The sequence below is a fragment of the Cheilinus undulatus genome, linkage group 24, assembly GCF_018320785.1.
Source record: "Cheilinus undulatus linkage group 24, ASM1832078v1, whole genome shotgun sequence".
NCBI classification, from domain to species: domain Eukaryota; kingdom Metazoa; phylum Chordata; class Actinopteri; order Labriformes; family Labridae; genus Cheilinus; species Cheilinus undulatus.
In genome coordinates, this window is record NC_054888.1 from 14468832 (window position 1) to 14487567 (window position 18736).

The 18736-nt window shown below is 36.6% G+C and overlaps 1 protein-coding gene across 3 annotated transcripts in view; it reads right to left on the bottom strand.

The window, feature by feature from the left end:
* spega (striated muscle enriched protein kinase a) overlaps window positions 1–14160 on the bottom strand; it is an 88272-nt gene extending 74112 nt beyond the window's left edge. The window contains exons 1-3 of one of the 3 annotated variants that reach the window (XM_041781645.1): window positions 13985–14160; window positions 13666–13877; window positions 9646–10157 (exon numbers count right to left, since the gene is read on the bottom strand). In XM_041781645.1, the coding sequence (XP_041637579.1) occupies window positions 9646–10003 (358 nt within the window). In that variant the 5' untranslated portion in view covers window positions 10004–10157; window positions 13666–13877; window positions 13985–14160. Of the gene's footprint in view, window positions 1–9645; window positions 10158–13665 lie in introns of all 3 variants that reach the window. The other 2 variants (XM_041781643.1, XM_041781644.1) reach the window with 2 other exon arrangements.
* Window positions 14161–18736: the final 4576 nt, after the last annotated feature.

Here is an 18736-nt window from a genome sequence, read left to right on the forward strand (position 1 = left end):
CAGTTCTTCAAATTTGCCTAAAATGGCCAAGCTACACAAAAACCGATACATTTGTTCCTGAGGACCAAAAATGTCCCATCTAAAACCATTGAAAATGCCATTTTTGATCCCACATTTATCTTAACACAAACTAATGCATTCCTTAATTTTTAGATTTTATTTTGGACTACTAGCTTTCAATTTTAAATTTTTATATTTGTCCACCAAGTGGCGCTACTTTTTCCAATTAAAGCATGCCACAAAAATTCACACTTTTTTACTGTGTTTTGCAAGGGGGCAATGAGTGTCAGCTTTTTCTTTAAATCTGAAACTGCAAAATAAATAAATAAAAAAATATAAAAGCATGAAAATCATCAATACTGCTGCCAACCATTGACCCATCTCAGGCCCTGATAACAATAACAAGCAAAACTTCTTGAAATGTATTTTATGAAAATGATTATTATTATCATTATTGTTGTTGTTATTATTTTGATTTTTAAAAAAAGGGGAGTTGTGTAAATATACTGGTCTTTAAAGGGTTAAAATCCCTCAAATATAAGTAATATTTGATATGTATATTTCAGGCTGAAGTAGTTTTTAAAGACTGACTCATTTAAATAGAGAAAAATATTAATATATTATTTTTAATTGCAGTTTTTTGGAAGCGAAAATTTTTTGTCCTTAGGGGCAAATGTGTTAGGGTATTAAAGGAACTCTTAAGGGTTAAAAATCCCCAACTTCCATTTTTCGACTCAAAAATTCCCAAAAGGTAAGTTAGAGATGAAATTGTAACCAAAAATTACAGTGAAGTTTCAGACATTTAAGTCCAGAGTTGAGTGAGAGTGCAAAGTGTTTTCAAACTGGGACTCACAAAAATTACAAGTTGTAAAAGTGTTATCAAAAAAAGTAATCCAGGCATCTCTAGATTTTACATGTTAACCAGCATGCCAACATCTAGAGCCCTCTAAAAACAAAAAGAGTAGCATAAGGACACTATTTCTGCTCCTGTCTTGTCAATAGCACTGGAACACCACAGATCTATTTCTCAGAACTCTTTTTAAAGTTATTTTATGACTAACTGCAAGTGAAGTCTGGGCTGTTATTAATCCTGCGTCATAATACAACAATCATCTGTTCTCAAAGCAGCTTAAAATACCACAGGTGAGCGATGTGCTGCTTTCTCAGAGCCTCCATCAAACGGCCTCAGCGGCCTTATATCCTGACAGTATGTTAATCAAAGCCATACGCCACAGGCTGACGTCAATAAAGTGGTCTAGACTTGTGACACAGCACTACTCAGCTTTCTGGTTGGTCTCATCTCTCGGGGTAAAACCTTAAAGTGGCAGCCCGGGATGTCAGCCTGACTCACCGCTCAAAAGCAGCCAGAACAGCCATTAAAACCGAGCGAGCACACGTGAGCGAATACACACAGATATTCACCCGCAATCATGGCCCAGCTTCACCCCCTCCGCCCCTCTCCGCGTCTCTTTCATCACGCTGACCGTGATTGAGTGTGACAGTGCCGCGTCTTGACCGTGGCGATGCTATAATTATCTGTGATGTCTGCCGGTGCAATCGGAGAAGGGGGCCGGCGGCATCCACACATCACTAGAGCACGAGCCCTGTGGCCAGCACGACACATACCACGCCATAAATAACCACGAGGAGAGAGAGGAGGTAGAAAATGGAGAGTAACCAGGACATAGTAGTTCAAACAAACATGCTAATTTGCTCTAGTTCGCTATTGACCTAAATATTCTTAATAAACTGGCAAAATTTAAGCAGAGACAGGGGTGTGCTCAGTCCTTCACAAGCCTTCTGAAGCCAAAACTAAACTGACTTTATTTAACCATCTTCCTTTAGGATTATCTCTTCTGCATTGCAATAATATTCTTAAATCCACTGGTGCTTTAAGTAAATATTTGGGTTGTTTTTGTAGACTTTTAAAAGGGCTTAACTTTGGATGTTTTTGCATTTAGGTCAAGCCCTTGCCAGGTCAAGTCTGAGGCAAGCAAAGTCTCCCAGCAGTCAAATCCAAGTCGAGTCTCAGCTCTTCATTTGTGTGACTTAACTGTGACACAAGTCCAAGTGTCATGTCTGCAGCTTAAGGCGTAGATTAAAAAAAACAGAAGGCGAGACAAGGGCGAACGAGAGGAATTGTCCTAGTAAGTCAGAGGTGGTCATGGTCAAGCCAGAAATTTGAAAATGGCTACAATACAAACCCTTAAAAGTTTTTTTAATAGCCTGACACATTTGCCCCTAAGGACAAAAAATGTCTGCTTCTCCAAAACTGCTATAAAAATAATAAATTAATATTTTTTTCACTTTAAATGAGTCACTCTTTTGAAACTACTCTAGCCTGAAATGTACATATCAAATATTACTTATATTACTTATATTTTTGAAGGCCAGTATGTTGACATTGCTCTACAGTTTTTTTAATCACAAAAACTAATAATAATAAATTAACATTAAATACATTTCAAGGAGTTTTTGCTCATTATTATTATCAGGCTTTTAGATGAGTCAGTGGTTGGCAGAAACATTGATTTTGATACATTGTTATTTTTTTCTTACTGTCAAATTTAAATAAAAAGTTCACACTCATCGCACTAAAGACAAAAAATGTCCGCCTCCTAAAATCAGCTGTAAAAACAATATACATATATTTTTTTACACTTTAAAAAAGCTAGTCTTCAGGGAGAGTCTTCAACCTGAAATATACGTATCAAACGTTAATAATAATTTTGGGGATTTAAACCCTTTAAAGGCCAGTATGTTTACACAACTCCACTGTTGTAATAGATCAAAATAAAATGAATTAAAATAAAATACACAGACTTGTTTTTTTCCAACAGCAATAGTGACACACACTTATTATTTCACTTGCAAGGCACTTTTGCAGAGAAAAGTTAGAAAAAAAGAGTGGATTTTTGCAGCATGCTTTGAATGGAAAAAGTAGCGCCATCTGGTGGACAAATGTAAAAACGGGACATTTTTGGTCCTCAGGAACAAAATTGATGGTTTTTGTGTAGCTTGGCTATGGAAGAGGATTTGGGCCACTAGAAAAAGATTTTGAGATGCAGTTTTTTTTTTTTTTTTAATGTGAGAAAAATAGTCAGAATTCTGAGATTAAAGTCAGAATTCTGAGAAAAAAGTCAGAATTCTGAGATTAATGTCATAATCCTGAGATTCAAGTCAAAAATTTGACTCTAATCTGAGAATTCTGAGATTCTACTTTTTGTCACAAGTTAAAAAAAAAACAAAATTGCATCTCAATTTTTGTTTTCAGTGGCCCTAATCCTCTTTGTACTTAGCCATTTAAGGCTAATTTAAGCCAAAATTATTTACATTTTCCAAAATTAATATTGTTTGGCAAATTTGAGCTGTTTTCATTCAACACATCCAAAATGACTTGAAAATAAAAAAACTGAAGGGCAAAAAATGTCACTAGGATCTCTTACAGATTATGAAATTGTAGTGTTTTTTTCTCTCACACTGTAGTCCATTAATATTAAGAACACAAGAAGGGGTAGTGCTAAAGTTATGTTTCTGAGGAACTCAGTCAGTTGTTGATAGCTGTAACATAACTGTAATGACTACTTATTTTAAGAAACTTGCCCATGACTAACAAACCCGTATTTCAAACTTATGATCCACAATTCTAATGTGTCTTCTTCAAAACAGTATTATAGTTGCAACAAAGCAGAAGAAAACACTTTATTTCAGGTTATTTATATGAACTAGAATCCTGGGTGGGATGTTTTCCTCAATCCCTATCCTGCTAGGTCTCTGACCATTACAGCCCCCTTTTTAGCAATGCACTCTCTGCTAGCAGTGCAATCTATACTTTTGTTGAATCAATTTTAATTGTTCATATTTTATAGATTTTTTTTGTAATCATATTGCAAGGTATTGTTTTATCCCTGAGATAATCATTTATCATAGATCATTTGCACTTTTTCAGTCTACATATGTAATAAGCAACAGCACTGGAGCATTTTTTCATCTATAAAGAGTATTAAGAAACAAAATAAATCTGCAGGGTGTTGTAGGGCTGTTCCATAAACCTAAATCCCTGCTTCAACCTGAAATGAGCTGAAAAAGACCAAAGAAAGGCTTGATAAAAGGAACAAAGTTGTCAGGAATAGTTTCTGGGGCAGCAGAGGTCAGAAAGTAGAGATTAGATTGATGTTTGGAGATCAAATCCTGGCGAGTGAGACAGAGGGGTGCTGAGTGGTACGCCAGCTGGACCGCGCCTGCCAGCTCATAGTGTGTGCGCCGCTGACATGTGAGCTCAACCGTCGACTCTCTCCACTGATGGAGGCGAACAGAGCCGCTATCAGATCTAACCGGCGATGATCTCACTGGAGATTGTCTTCTATATTCTTCACGAGACTGTGTCAATCAGACAGATGATGCAAACTAGTCAGACGGATTTAGAACTCTGACTGTGATGCTCAATATCCTGGAAAATTAAGTTTAGTGCTTGGGTTCTATTCAGATAATGATATCACTTAAAGTATTTTCTGCCTGTTAGCTTCTTAACAAAGTAGAAAATCACTTTTCAGTATCATTTTAGGCTTGGAAAGATTTGACTAAGAATAACAATATCAAACTACAGTGACTGGAAAGGCAGTCTTACAATAAAAAACAGTTCATGTTTGATGTTTAAACTTAATCTCTCATGTTTAGCAAAAAAATGATCATAACAGTGTACGGTTCATGATTATTCAAGCTGTTTTAGGTCTGTTCAACATGTCTCAGAAATACTAAGAACTAGAAAAGCACTCAGAGAGCGCAGACCTCTGCCATCAGCCCTATCTCCCAATAGTGAAGAATCCTTTAAAAACATTCCTGGATTCAGACGGTGATCTGGATCACTCCCAAAATCTAATTCGCCAATTACTCCCTCCCTGGTGGGGTGGAGACACGGTGAGGCAAAACATTGGCTTTGCTACGTGTGGACTGTCATGGCGGAAGCACCCATGGTCTCACCGGATGACTGGAAGTTATGGCAGAGGGTGAATATTCCTCTTTTCCTCCCAGCATTGTGAGTATTCCCGCTACAATTCGATGTCTTTCTCTCTGTTACCCTCCGACTCGTCTTCTCGACCAGGAGTGTGTCTTACAAAGTCTATACACTCCAAAACTTTGAATAAGTTACTCATGTCTGCCATCTCCTGGTGTAACGTGGTAACAGTGCAGCCCTATCTCCCAATAGTACAGAATCCTTTAAAAAAATTCCTGGATCCAGAGGGTGATCCAGATCAGTCCCAAAATCTAATCAGTTCTTCCTTATGCCACTTCTGACATTTCCTGAAAATTTCCTGAAAATCAGTCCATGAGTTTTTGAGTTATGTTGCTAACAAACAAACAAACTAACAAACAAACTATCTGACAAACTAACAAACGAACAAACCCACCCCATCACATAACCTCCTTGGTGGAGGTAATAAATAGTTGATGAAAGGGTTAGAGTTAGGGTTAGTTCTGGCCAGTACTAACCTGTTTCATTCTTATTTGAAACCAAATACTTGCCTAGATTTTTCGAGAACAAGCTACAGGTTACTCTATATGCAGATGACTCACACATCTACAGTTCTATGTCACCAGGTGGAAACTTCCCCACAATTTTTAAAGTAAAAACTTCAGGTCAAATTACCGCCCATCATATTTCAGCACAGACCAGAAGAGTGGTTCTCAACCTGGGAGTCAGGACCCCCTTGGGGTCGCAAGAGAGGAGATGGGGTCCCTGAACGCCTTCCAAAAAGACAGAATATTTTGAAATGATTTCAACTGTTGAATTTTTATAAAAATATACGCACAAACTCTAGTTCAGTCAGGAACATTCTCATCATACGTTTAACTATTCTATTGCAAAATGGATATAAAGTTTTACTTGGCAGAGAAGACTGGGAGCCCATGGCTAGAAACCCCCAGATACATTTATGACGATGCATACCAAATATAATAAAATTAGTTAAGAAGCAATTAATCCAAAGTGGCATGAATCTGAATATAGCTTTATGCTATAAAGGAGGAGGCTGGGGTGGAGGAAGTTAATTTTTGCAAGCAGCAGCTGCAACTGCAGCATGGTGCATCTGCAATAATGGAAGAAGGGATTAGTGAGAAGTACATCACTTTTAAATACACCGCTGTTTTGAGAGAAAGAGAGCTGTGATTGGCTGTGGGAGATGGGAGGCAATAATTAGAATCTGCTGGGTCCTGCATGAACTAAACTATGCTATGCTACTATGCTTCAACCACTATCAGGTGCAGTTGGGGTCCCCGGTCTCTGGCACCTTTATTTTGCAGGTCACAGGCTGAAAAGTTTCAGAACCCCTGGACAAGAGAACAAGGTGGGACTTTGTGGAACAGATCTAAACAGGTTTCATTATCATTCGAATGAAGGGGGTGTCTTTGCGTCAACTGACAACTTCACATCAGAGTACATGAGAAACTACATGCGAGTACCCCAAGGCTCCACCCTTGGGCCTCTTTTGTTTAACACAAACTTCCAGTGGCTCATGCCATGGAGAACAACAAAACCAATCAGACCAATCAAACCAATCAACAACAAAACCAATGTGAGTCATCTGTATATATAAATATACAGATGACTCACAGGTCTACATTTGATATCACCTGATTACCTTTGCCCCATATAAGAACAGGGGAACTGAACAGATTAGTGAGGGGATGTGATACAATTTTCTTGGTTGCCCAGGACAACTATTTTCGTCGCTCTGGTATTGAAACAGCTATCAATACTGCTCGATTTCTACTCGCCGGGAATAGAATTTCAAAGATGTGGTTTCTGGTAAAGGAAGTGACAGAGATATGAGGATAACTCGGATGAAGGGATAGATGGGGCTGCCATAAATGAAGTATTTGAGTCTTGCATGCTTTGCTGTGTGAATTTATGTCAGCTGTACGACCACCCGGAGAGAAACAGACCCACGAAGTATCTCAATCCTGAAAATGTTGCAGAGCTGCAATGCAAAAAATAGCACATAGCAGGAGCTTGTTATTTAGCTTTTATGAATTATGCTGACAACTTTAGTATCATATCAGTCTGCCGTCTGCATTATGTTACAATATACAGTAGCAGCTGATGGTGAGAGACAACCATTACAAGCCCACAGTTGTAGACTTTATAACGATTTGTTTAGTCTCGTGGGCAACTTTTCTCAGGCTAATTTCAGTTGCATAAGACGCAAAATATCCTCAGTGTTATAACCAGCTGCCCATTTCCAAACTTCCTCAGCTCTGACGGCACAACAAACAACTCAAAAGTTCAGCTGTGCAGCTAATAGAAAGCAACGGCAGGTGCTGCAAAGCTGAGTCTATTTACATTCACGGCTAATTTTAAGCTCCGCTCTGCAGACGCGGAGAGCAGGGTTACTGTCTGATGATCAAAAACACAGCGTTGGATTTGCATTGTTTAGTCTGGGTGCACTCTCCCTGAACTGGGATAATGTTTCGAGGGATCCATATCAATTAGAGAAGACAAAGTGTTGAGACTGGCAATTAGCTTAACACGTTTGAGTCTTAGCCTTTGGACAAAAATGTGAAGTTCTTCTAATGTTTGATGTTGTTCTTTTCATTTAAGGACCCTTCAAAGGTAAAATATAGATGTACTGATCATCTTTTTTAGGTGCAAAAACCACGGCAATCAGTTATGAAAGAGATCCACCAGTATTGTGTTCTGCAGGTTTAATAGCTGGTCAGACCACTTAGCTTTGTAGTGTGCCGAGATCTCCTGCAGGTGGCAGCAGAGACTAAAAAAGGCCACAAAAGTCATCCTTATTCATGCCTTTTTTTTTTACAGTTTTATTTTGCTAAGATAAATTTAATCTTCAATCAAATTTACTGATGAAAATATCATGTCAAAAGTTTAGTAGCTATAAATATGCAGATGACTCACAAATCTACACTGATCCACAGTAATCATCTGAGTAAGATTCTCCAGTTTTGTTTGGAAAATGGAGTCCAACCCATTACTTCTAGGTTATCAGTTCACAGTTTGTACCTCAATTTTGGGAACATGGTTTGACATAAAGTCCCAAATGTTTCTGTAGTGCAGCTAACAGTATATTCCGTCTAGTACAGCAGTAAAATCTGGTGTATAATCCATACTTTTGGTATATTTATTTCATCTATAATGAAAATTCCTCCCATCCACTGTGTATTTGCAAGGCCACTTTGACTTCATTGCACAGAACGTGCTGGAATACATAACAACAATGCCTCTTTTTAATTGTTTTCTACCTTGTCAGGTCAGAACCGTGCATTTAAAGAAAACTTCAGTATACTATTAGGTAGTTAGCACTCCTTAATAAGGATAACAGATCATGGATGGAGGCTCAACTACTGTGAAGATGATGCACAGGCTCCATACCAGAAACAGATGGTACTAAACCACGAAACCACTCCAAAATTTGGCTCACAGTGCTGAACTGCATGGCACTTCTTGGCAGACAGTTCAACTACATAATTACACTAGACTGCATGTTCAGTGCCACAGTGAAAATCAGCTGATACTGATTGGTGGATGATGGATGTAGGCATCAGTGAGCAGTAAAAACTAAGACCAAACATTATCCTATCTATGTGAGTAAAAGAAAGCGTAGAATTTAAAATGATGACTTAACCTTCTGAGACTTAAAAGGTGAAACTTCAAATCAAATTCCCAAAAATTCACAAATAAATTCATATTATTTCCATGACAATACATGAATTCCCCCAATACAAATTCCCCCAATGTTAAAGAAGTTTTATAAAATTACCTTGAAAATTCTTAAAATTCCAAAGGATACCTAATTCCCAATCAAATTCTCATATATATGTGTGTAAAAGAAAGCATAAAAATGATGACTTAACCTCTTGAGACCTCAGCAGTGAAACTTGATCATAAAGCCTTAACATTCCTAAGAAAATTCCCCAAACATTCTTCAAGTTTTTCAAGCAAATTCCCCTTAATTTTGGTAACAACCCCCCCAAAAAATTCCTTAATCTGTTCCCCAAAATGATAGACAATGTATGCAAACATCCAAATAACTTTCCATGACATGAAACTTTCCTGAAAATCTTGGAAATTTCCTGAAAATTCTTGGATTTCTGTGAAACTCCTTAAAATTTCAAAGGACACCTAATTCCCAATCAAATTCCCATATTTTCATGAAAATAGCTAAAAATTTAAAAGCAAATTCCCAAACATTTACAAGCAATTTTCTTGAATCTCTATGACAATATGTTAATATTTCTTATTAAATTTACCCCAGACATCCAAACAAACTTCCCACATTCCCATGAAGATGGCGAAAAATTTCAACGAAAAATTTACCTAAAAAGTTTTAAACTCTCCAAAATATAGAAACATGGTCCTAAAATTTCCTCGAAAATGCCAGAAAATTCCTCAAAATATCCTAACAAATTAACTAAAATTTCCATTTATTAATTAATTTTATATCTGAAAATTTCACAGCAAATTCTCACAACTTCCAAGCTATTAACTTGAACTTCAATGGGCATTCTGGCTTATTATCTCACAGATTTTGAGTTGACATGGTTGTAAGAAAGCATAAATGTAAACCTCGTATATATACATGCAGGGTTTTAAGAGGTTAAATCATCCCGTTAAAAGAGAGTGGAAGTTACCTTCACCAAGGTCCATGATAGCCACCAAAGCGCTGCAGCTAGCCTCCCCCAGCTCATTGGTCGCCACACAAGCATACAAGCCAGCATCATTCGTATGACAGTCCCGTATCCACAGCCCTCCTGAGTCCTGGTTCTCTGAGGGAGGGAGCAGCTCATCATTGTGGAACCACGTCAGTGTAGGTGTTGGAAACCCCGACACAGACACCCTCAGTCGGATATCACAGCCAGTTCCTACGGCTGCTTTACGGAGTTTACGGGTGAAAACCGGGGGTGCTGGTTCTTGCGTTCCAACCCCATCGCCTCTGTCTTTTGAGTTTCTGGGCCTCTTGGAGGTTGAGGTGAGACTGGGACTGGACATGTTGATCTCTCTTCTTCAAGCACTGTCCCTTCTGGTGATTGATTTTGGTATCAAGATGAGCAGTGGTTATTGAAGGCCTCCTCTGAGAGACTCCATCGGTTCAGATGTCTCTGGGCTCACAGAGGATGTCTGACCTCGGCTGGGGGACTGGGGACTGGGACGACAAAAGGGCATCAATCAGGAGACATTAAAGTTATCTTTAGACAGTAAACAGCATGACTATACCAGCTTTTTACTACTGAATGTGCTCATTGTGAAGGATTACATCACTGTTATTCTATTTAAAGACATGGCGAGCAGTATTTTTGTTCCAGCAGTACATAAACTCCAACTTTAGCAGGTTTATGTCTATTTTCAGGTGAATATACACCTATATATATATATATCACTGGACTGAATGTAGTTTTTAATATGCGTAATAATGAGATATATTTAGATTCAATACTTGAACTTCATCAACTCTGAGAAAAAGACTTGAATATCATTACTTAAGCTGAGCTATTTTTAGCACATTTAGAGTTACAGTCAAGACAAGATGAAAAAAAGGACAAAAAGTGATTGTGTCTGTGTGATCTTAAATTGCATTATGACAGGTGTCTTAGGCAATTCATTCAAAAATTATGTTTGTTTTCAGTCTCTCTTAAGCACACGTCAAGGAGTTTTCTTTAACTCTTTCTATGTCTGCTAACTTTCATACTATCTATATTCAAATCTGCTGTTACCACTCTTAACCTGCCACCATTGTTTATAGGCTTACAGTATCACTAAACCACACCTGTAGCCTCTTGATTAGTGGTCAAATAATATTCCAATAATCACTAGTATCTTTTCTGATTGTTTCACAGCAGCTAGGCCCTAACGAACTTAAAACCATGTCGACACCTTCACACAAACGTGCAGGAAGGTGCAGGATTTTGTTTGCTAGCTACTTAGAGGTCGCTTGCTCCTGCAAACCGTGTGTCTCTGATCCACCCTCTGTCACAAATGGAAACTTTTTTATTCACTAGAGGCAAATACTTAAATATATAAAGTGCTGATATCTCATAAAGATGGGAATGTCAACATTAAGGTCTGTTAAAGACAAACAGAGAGCAGAAAGACGTGACTATTAAATGACCTAAATAAGAAAATCAGAAAGCACTAATGTAAAGCACAATTACTGCATATATTTCCTCTAGATTATTGAAGACTAATCAGAGGAACTATTAATTTGTATTAGAGAGGGGTTTGGCACCATATATAGAAGTTCCAATGTATTTCCTATTTTAGATTTTTCTTAATTAACTGTGTTCATAAAAAGTCTGGGATTTATATTCACTAGATAATCACATTGTAAACATTACAGACTGAGCAACATTTCAGAAATAAAACAGAGAAAAAGCTCAGCGGAACAAACACAGGATGAAATTATGCATAGACTCATTTTAGAAGTAGCTACACAAACAGTTGTTCAGTTTAGCTTCATTAGCTTTAGCTAAAGCTAACATAGCTATGCAAGCTATGTAATTGACGTTACTACATAAGCCAATGTAGCTAAGTTAGCTTTAGCAATTTCAGCTCTCGTAAATGTAGCTAAATCTAACAGCTGATTTGTGAGCTTAGCTTTAGCTACCTTAGCTAAGTTAGCTTTAGCAACACGAACTTTAGCAAATGTAGCTGAAGTTCACATGACATGCCTGTGTAGCTTGCTTCAGCTACATTAGCTATGTAGCTTATACAGCTAAAAGAGCTATGTAAGCTACACTTGCTGTGTTAGAATGTCTTCATGGAGGATGAGCTTTTAACCTGTAAGACTGTTCACTGGACTTTATTAAACATTTTTTAATCAGGTTTTGAAGGTCAGGTTTTTGACTTTTAGGTCCTTACCCCTACCCTTAACGGAAGTCTGATCCAACTTTATTTATATCATTTGTATTAACAGGATGTCAGATTCAGTATGAGGCCAGTGACTCTTTGTAATGTGTAAGTTGGAAATCAAAAGTAACTCAACCAGTATGAGGCGCCAAGCAGGTCACTTCCTGTTGCCGTGCTACTGAAAAATCTATTGGTATCATCTGATATTTACCAGCCCCTTCCCCAGAAAAACTGACAATTCTTAGATGGGCCACCCAGGTATATTTAAAGCCACCCAAGTATATTTGCTGACTTTTTTTCCATTTTCATTCTTAACAATGGTAATCGTCAACCATCAGCTCCCACAAGAAAATTCATCAATTCATTCCTCATGATCCCAGCTGAGGTTCAAAGTTTCATATTAAAATTTAAGCTTCATGAGCCATTGTTTAACATTTTCCTGCAGCTTCTTGCTCCTGATATCCTCCAGTACTTGTGCACTCTAGAAGAGTGGTTCCCAAACTTTTGACCTTAGGGCCCCCCTACTCTTTTCTAATTGTTTTCTCTGAAAAAAAACCCAACATAATAGGCCAACATACATCTGTTTTGACAAAAGAGCTATTTATATTTCATTCAGTATGACAACAGTCTATTGGGGCCACTCTACGAAAAAAAAACCAACAAAAAAAACAAAAAAAACCAAAACAAAACAAAACAAAAAAAACAATAAAAAAAATGGAGCTGGTTATTTTCAAGAAAATAGTACTTAATAGTACTAAATAGTACTTAAAATTAACTGTAAGGTTTTAAAAGTCCACCTTAAAAAGTCAAATTTACAAGAACCAGAACTTAGAATTTTTTAAATTATAAAGTCAAAAATCCAACCACTGTTTGCAGGTTGGTTTCTTGTAAATGTCTGATATTACACTGTTTTACATTTACAATTAAAAACTTTAAATATTTGACTTTCTAATGTCAAAATGTAAGAATTTGTAAACATGGAAATTTCAAGTTTTCATCATAAAATTCCAACTTTTTAAACTCTGAAATTTTGAGTTTGTTTTCTCATAAATAAACGATTTGATGACCTCAAAAATGTCAAATTTTTTCACCCAAATTGTGACTTGTGTTTGCTAATAAATTAACATATTCTCTTGCTTTTTTCATCTTTAGGTTTGCCCTAATAGGCTGTCATACATTTTGTTTCTAATCATGATTTTAAAAAATATAAATACATAAATCTAATTTTGACAACGTCAGAGCAGACAGGGTCTCACGCCCCCACTGAGATATCGGGACCCCCCCTGGGGGTGCCAGGACCCCTGGTTAGGAACCACTGCTCTAGTATAATGGCTGCAATTGATACCTCGTCAACAAGTGCAGCTATGATTCTGGTATATTATTTGAAACATTTTAAAAGGCAAGTAATGTTATTTGAGCGTCTTTTTGAATGCACTGCTGATGAATACAGTCAAAAGAGCAGAAACACTAAGATGGTGGCTGTCAAAATGCCTGCTAAGGAGTGAAAAAGACAAGTCCTGAGCTCTGGAGGCCAGGATTAGGCTCCAGTCTCCACTCAGTTATGACATTTTTGTGATTTTAAGCAAGCTGGTTTGTCTTCATTCTGCTTAAAGGAGGCAAAAATTAGAAAAAGAGCAAAAACAAGACTGCTGTTTTTGGACTTCCTGCAAATTCAGCTGCAAACTGGATCAAAGCTTCCACCAGCATCTGATTTCCTTCATACTCTAATTGAATATCCAACAAATATGCTGATGTGAAGGGCTTCTAAAAATAGCTCTTCCTCGATAATCGAGAGAAATCCAGCTTACCTCACTCTTGCCATCACAGCCGTAAAGAATCCCTTTGGACATCCCCGCAAAGTCCGAGCGAAGGTAACAGGATCCATTGAGCGAAATGTGTCATCTCAAATCATTTGTGTGTCTCTGTGTCCTTTAGCGAGCTCGGCCTCTAGGTGTAAGTCCACCCGAGATCATGTAGCATTATCAGCCACGGCCATGGTCCCTTTTCAACAGCTCTGACCCTGCTGAGAGAGAAAGAGGGCTCACTTTCCTAAATGTCAAACCACTCCGGCCTCCTCCTTCTGCTTCTTCTACCTTTGTTTACATTCAAAGAATCAAACTTTTGTACCTCTTTAGGGCTTAAACCAGCTCATGCCTCTCTCTCCCATCTCACTGCTTCACCCCCAGCTCAGTCAGGTTGGACACGACAGCTGCACCACCACGGATAGGTCACATTTCTTTGGCTGCCATGTACGACCTGCACTCACACTCACACAAACGCTCCCACACTCCAGGCCCTTTAGATAATGTTATCAAGCAAAATGGGTGTGTGTGTGTGAGTGTGTGAGACAGGCAGAGACGGCATGCATGTGACAGTTGGAGAAGCTATAAAAAGAAAGTCTAAGAATAAAGTTAGGACCGAGTGATTCATGCAGCGGTAGGGCAGTGATATAATAAAACAATGTCGTCTAATGGTGTAATAATGGCACAAGACTGCAATAAAAATGTTTGAGCCATTAAAACGTGTTAATGTAAAAAGTTTCATTCAAATTTGTTCCCATTTCTTCTGAGTAAGTCATTTCTAAAATCTTTTTCTTCGTTTTATTCGCTTTGAAAGCCAAAGCAGCATCATGTAGATTCTGGAGTACTGGGGTTTCATTCTAAGCACTTAGCTGTGATTTGTCCTTCAATAATCCAGACAAAGAAGAGGCCAAAAATTATATAACATCTTAGCGAAGGCTGCAGAAGTTTCAAGTCCAATGGCTTAACCTCAACATGCTTTATCTTATTTTTTCTTCTTTAAAAGTTTAGAAATATTGCTTTTCTTGTTTTTTCTGTTAACCTAAATGTGCTTTCAGAGAATAAGAGTGTCACTGAAACGTTTCAAAGAATGAAACTTTGATTTACTCTTCATTCATTACTAGGGATAGACGATTTTACCAGCATGAAATCAGAACCAGCAGAAACTAGATTAAAAGTTAATTTTCCATATTGACAGATAAACAATGCTACTGTTACTGAAAAGTCAATATAGAAGATGTAATTATTGGCCTACACTGGAGGTAAATATCAGCTGATATCTGCTGTAAATATAGGCCTATATTGGATGTTAATATTGGCTTTTATTGGTTGATATTATCTGACCATATTAGCTGTGAATAAAAGATGATAATGGCTGTTAAAATTGACCTATATCAGCCTATATTGACTGTAAACATTGACCTCTGTCATCTCTAAATAATGGCTTATACGGTTTAAAATTACCAAGCTATATCAGCTATGAAAAAGCCTATTTTTCCTATAAACATTAAATAGTATCAGCTGTAAATATTGCTTTATGTCTGCTGTATATTTAAGCCTATATCTGCTGTAAATATTAGCTTTTATTGGCTGTAGATTTTAAACTATATATGCTGTAATTATTGGCCTGTATATATAAGCTATATCAGCTGTAAATGTTGGCCTATATTGGCTGTGAATATCTGCCTATATCAACTATAAATATTGGCTTAGATCTGCTGTAATATCAGCGTTTACTGCCTGTAAATAAAAGCCAATATTGTCTGTAAAAATCAACCACAAATATCCACCTGTATGGACTGCAAATATTGGCTTATATTGGTTGAAATTATGGGGATATATTAGCTGTGAATAAAAGCTTATATAAGCTGTAAATATTGAACAGCATCAGCTGTATATATTGCCTTCTGTCTGCTGTAAATATAAGCCAATATTGGCTGTAAATGTTGGCCTATATTGGCTGTGAATATTGCCCTATATATTTAAAAGTGTTGTCCTATATCACCTGTGAATTTCAGCTCATATTGGCAGTAAATACTATACATATCAACCTGTGTTGCATATAAATATTGGCTTTTATTGGTTGAAATTATTAAGCTATATTTAAGCTGTGAATAAAAGCTTAAATGTGCTGCAAATACCAGCCTATATTTGATGTCAATTTTGATTATTATCAGCTGTAAATATTTTCTTATGTCTGCTTGAATCTAAGCTGATATTGGTTGTAATTATAGGCCTATATCTGCTGTAAATATCAGCCAGTATTAGCTATAAATATCAGCCAGTATTAGCTGTAAATATAGGCCTATATTGGATGTAATTATCAGCCTATATCAGTTGTTAATATTGGCTTAGATCTGCTGTAATATCTGCCTTTACCGGCTGTGAATATAAGGCAATATTGACTGTGAATATCAACTTATATCAGCTGCAAACATAAGCCCGTATTGACAGAAAATATCCCTCTACATTAGGTGTAAATATCCCCCTTTATCGGCTGATAATATTGACTTATATTGGTTAAAATTATCAACCTATATCAGCTGTTAATATCATCTTAAACTGGCTGTAAATATTGGCCTATATGTTCACTATTTAATCTGTAAATATCTGCCATTATCAACATTAAACATCAGCTTTTCTCAGCTGTTGATATCGACCTGTATTGGCTGTAAGTATTGACCAAATATATGAATATGCTTGTGGGATTAAGGTGGGACCAACAGACCTGCGTCAGCTGTTGTGTAAGTTCATCTCTCCTCGTTCCCTAAACTCTGAAGCATATTTAAGGACTGAAGTTTGTGTCTTTGTTCATCCTTAAACTTCAAAGAGTGTCTTGAGCATTAAAGTTTTAGGTCTGAACTATATTTTTGTAATGATATTAATGACTAAGATTGTTGTATGCAAAGCAGGAGGCAGGTTTCTCTCCCCCTTGTGTCCCAACTCTCTCTCTTCCTAGTTCTTCTGCTGGAAAGGAAATCAGCATCTCTGTGCAGCTTGTCGGCAAAGGAAGCATACAGTGCTCAAAAATCTCCTGGTATGTAATATATAACAATAAATATAAGCTAAACATCTACAAACTTCTTACGACAATATGTATTTTACACGATACTTGTTCGAGGGAAGCTTTATTTATGGCCAAAACATGCAGCTGCCAGTCCACGGTCATACACTTATAGGTTTCTGTCGCCCCCTTGTGGTCACAATGATGAATAAGCCACATTCACTCATTTATAACAGCACTACTTATATTCACTTTACTCCAAATATTTACCAAATAAACCTGCGGCGACTTTTCCCCCAGAACGTTTATTTTTTCATTTTCTAAAATTAATATTTCTCTCATATATCTCATATTTGTGTATCTCTGGATAATATCATGTCTGGAAAAAGGGGCAATAGTTTTTAAAAAAAAGAAAAATACTTCCACTTACAAGACAACTGCGAACGTTACGGGCTAATTTTAGCCGTTAAAAATTCTAACTGCCGTTGGCTCTGATTCCACGAAGCTGCTTGCTAGTGTCCTTGTGGCTATCGACTTAAAATCCCGTTTAAGGGATGTAACAGTGACTAAAAGACAAATATAGCTAACACTCACGTAATTAGAATGATAGCAGACAGGTGAGCCGTTGTTTGCATAGCTCAGATAAAGCTAGCTGCCGGTTAAACACCAGTGCGTATCTATTCAAGTATTTACGGTACACGTGCTTAGAGCGTCCAAAAAGAACGAATACGGCCTCGAGTTATTTGGAAAAATTAAGCATAAATTAATTAACTATGAGAGCAAATAATATGTTATAAAGCGCACTATATGGTATTAATTTATAAAAGAAAATTAATTATTCATTATCAATAAAATCGCTGTTGATTAAAGTTTATAACAACAAAGGAAAGCTTACAATGACCTGTTAATTTGACCTGTCAGAAGAAACTTTAACTTCTTTAGTTGAATTAAATTTTACCGGAGGTAAATTGAAAAAAAGCCCATATTGGTTTTCATGTAATATTTCAGAAAATAAATAAAAAATACCACACAAACAATTTAAATGCTTTGATAACGTCGTTTGACATTTTATTTTGGCAATAAAGGTGACAGGAAGCTCTCAGTGGAGTCTTTCATCATGTTCCTGACTGTAGTATTTTTTATTTCAAGATGATTTTACTGTATACCTTTTGAGAACACTAAAAGATAATTTTGCTCAATCTCTAACACTTAAATAATGCAGTCTTTTCAGTATTTTATTTTGAGAAAAAAAATCATGACAAGGAAATATCAAATGATTCTTGTAAATTCCTGTAAATCTTAAGTTGCATACTGTATAATTCTGAGGAAAATTTTAAAGACAATCTGTGCAAATGTTTTATGATTTTATATTTTATTTTGTAAACTTTGTAATAGTTGACATGAGACATTTAGCTCACACTTATTCTACATGCCTTGGCTCATATCAAGCTAATTTTAATAAATATTTACCTCATGCTTTTGGAGACAATTAAAGAAAAAACATGCACAAATTTCATTGCAATGCTTTAATAATGTCAATTTGGTATTTTATTTTGATAGTATCTTAAATAGGTGACAAGAAACTCTTAAGGAATGCCTCTATCTGTCCGGCCAGATTTGATGTTTTATTTTGAAAAATGTTCAATCGATGACAGGAAACATTTCCCTGACTCTTATTCTATAAGTCTTGGCTCATTTTATTGAAATTTTAATAAATATTTGTTGCATACTTGAGATGATTCAAGAAGCAATGCGGCCAGATTTGATGCTTTATTTTGAAAAATGTTAAATAGGTGACAAGAACATTTCAATGCACTCTGACGTCCGTATCCTTGCCTTTGATCCTGCCAATTTTAATGTAAATTTACTGACTAATTTGGAAAAATTAAAGGAAAAGAATTCCAAAAAAAGCTTCAAACACTTCTATAACAGTCACCTGGAAGCTTTTCAAAATAAATTTGCATTTACATGAAAAATCTCGATGGCAACTGTTCAACCACAATTTTAATACAAGAAAATGAGATTTAAAGCCTCTGAAAAAGTGAATTTTAACTAAGGGGTCTTTTTTTTTATTTA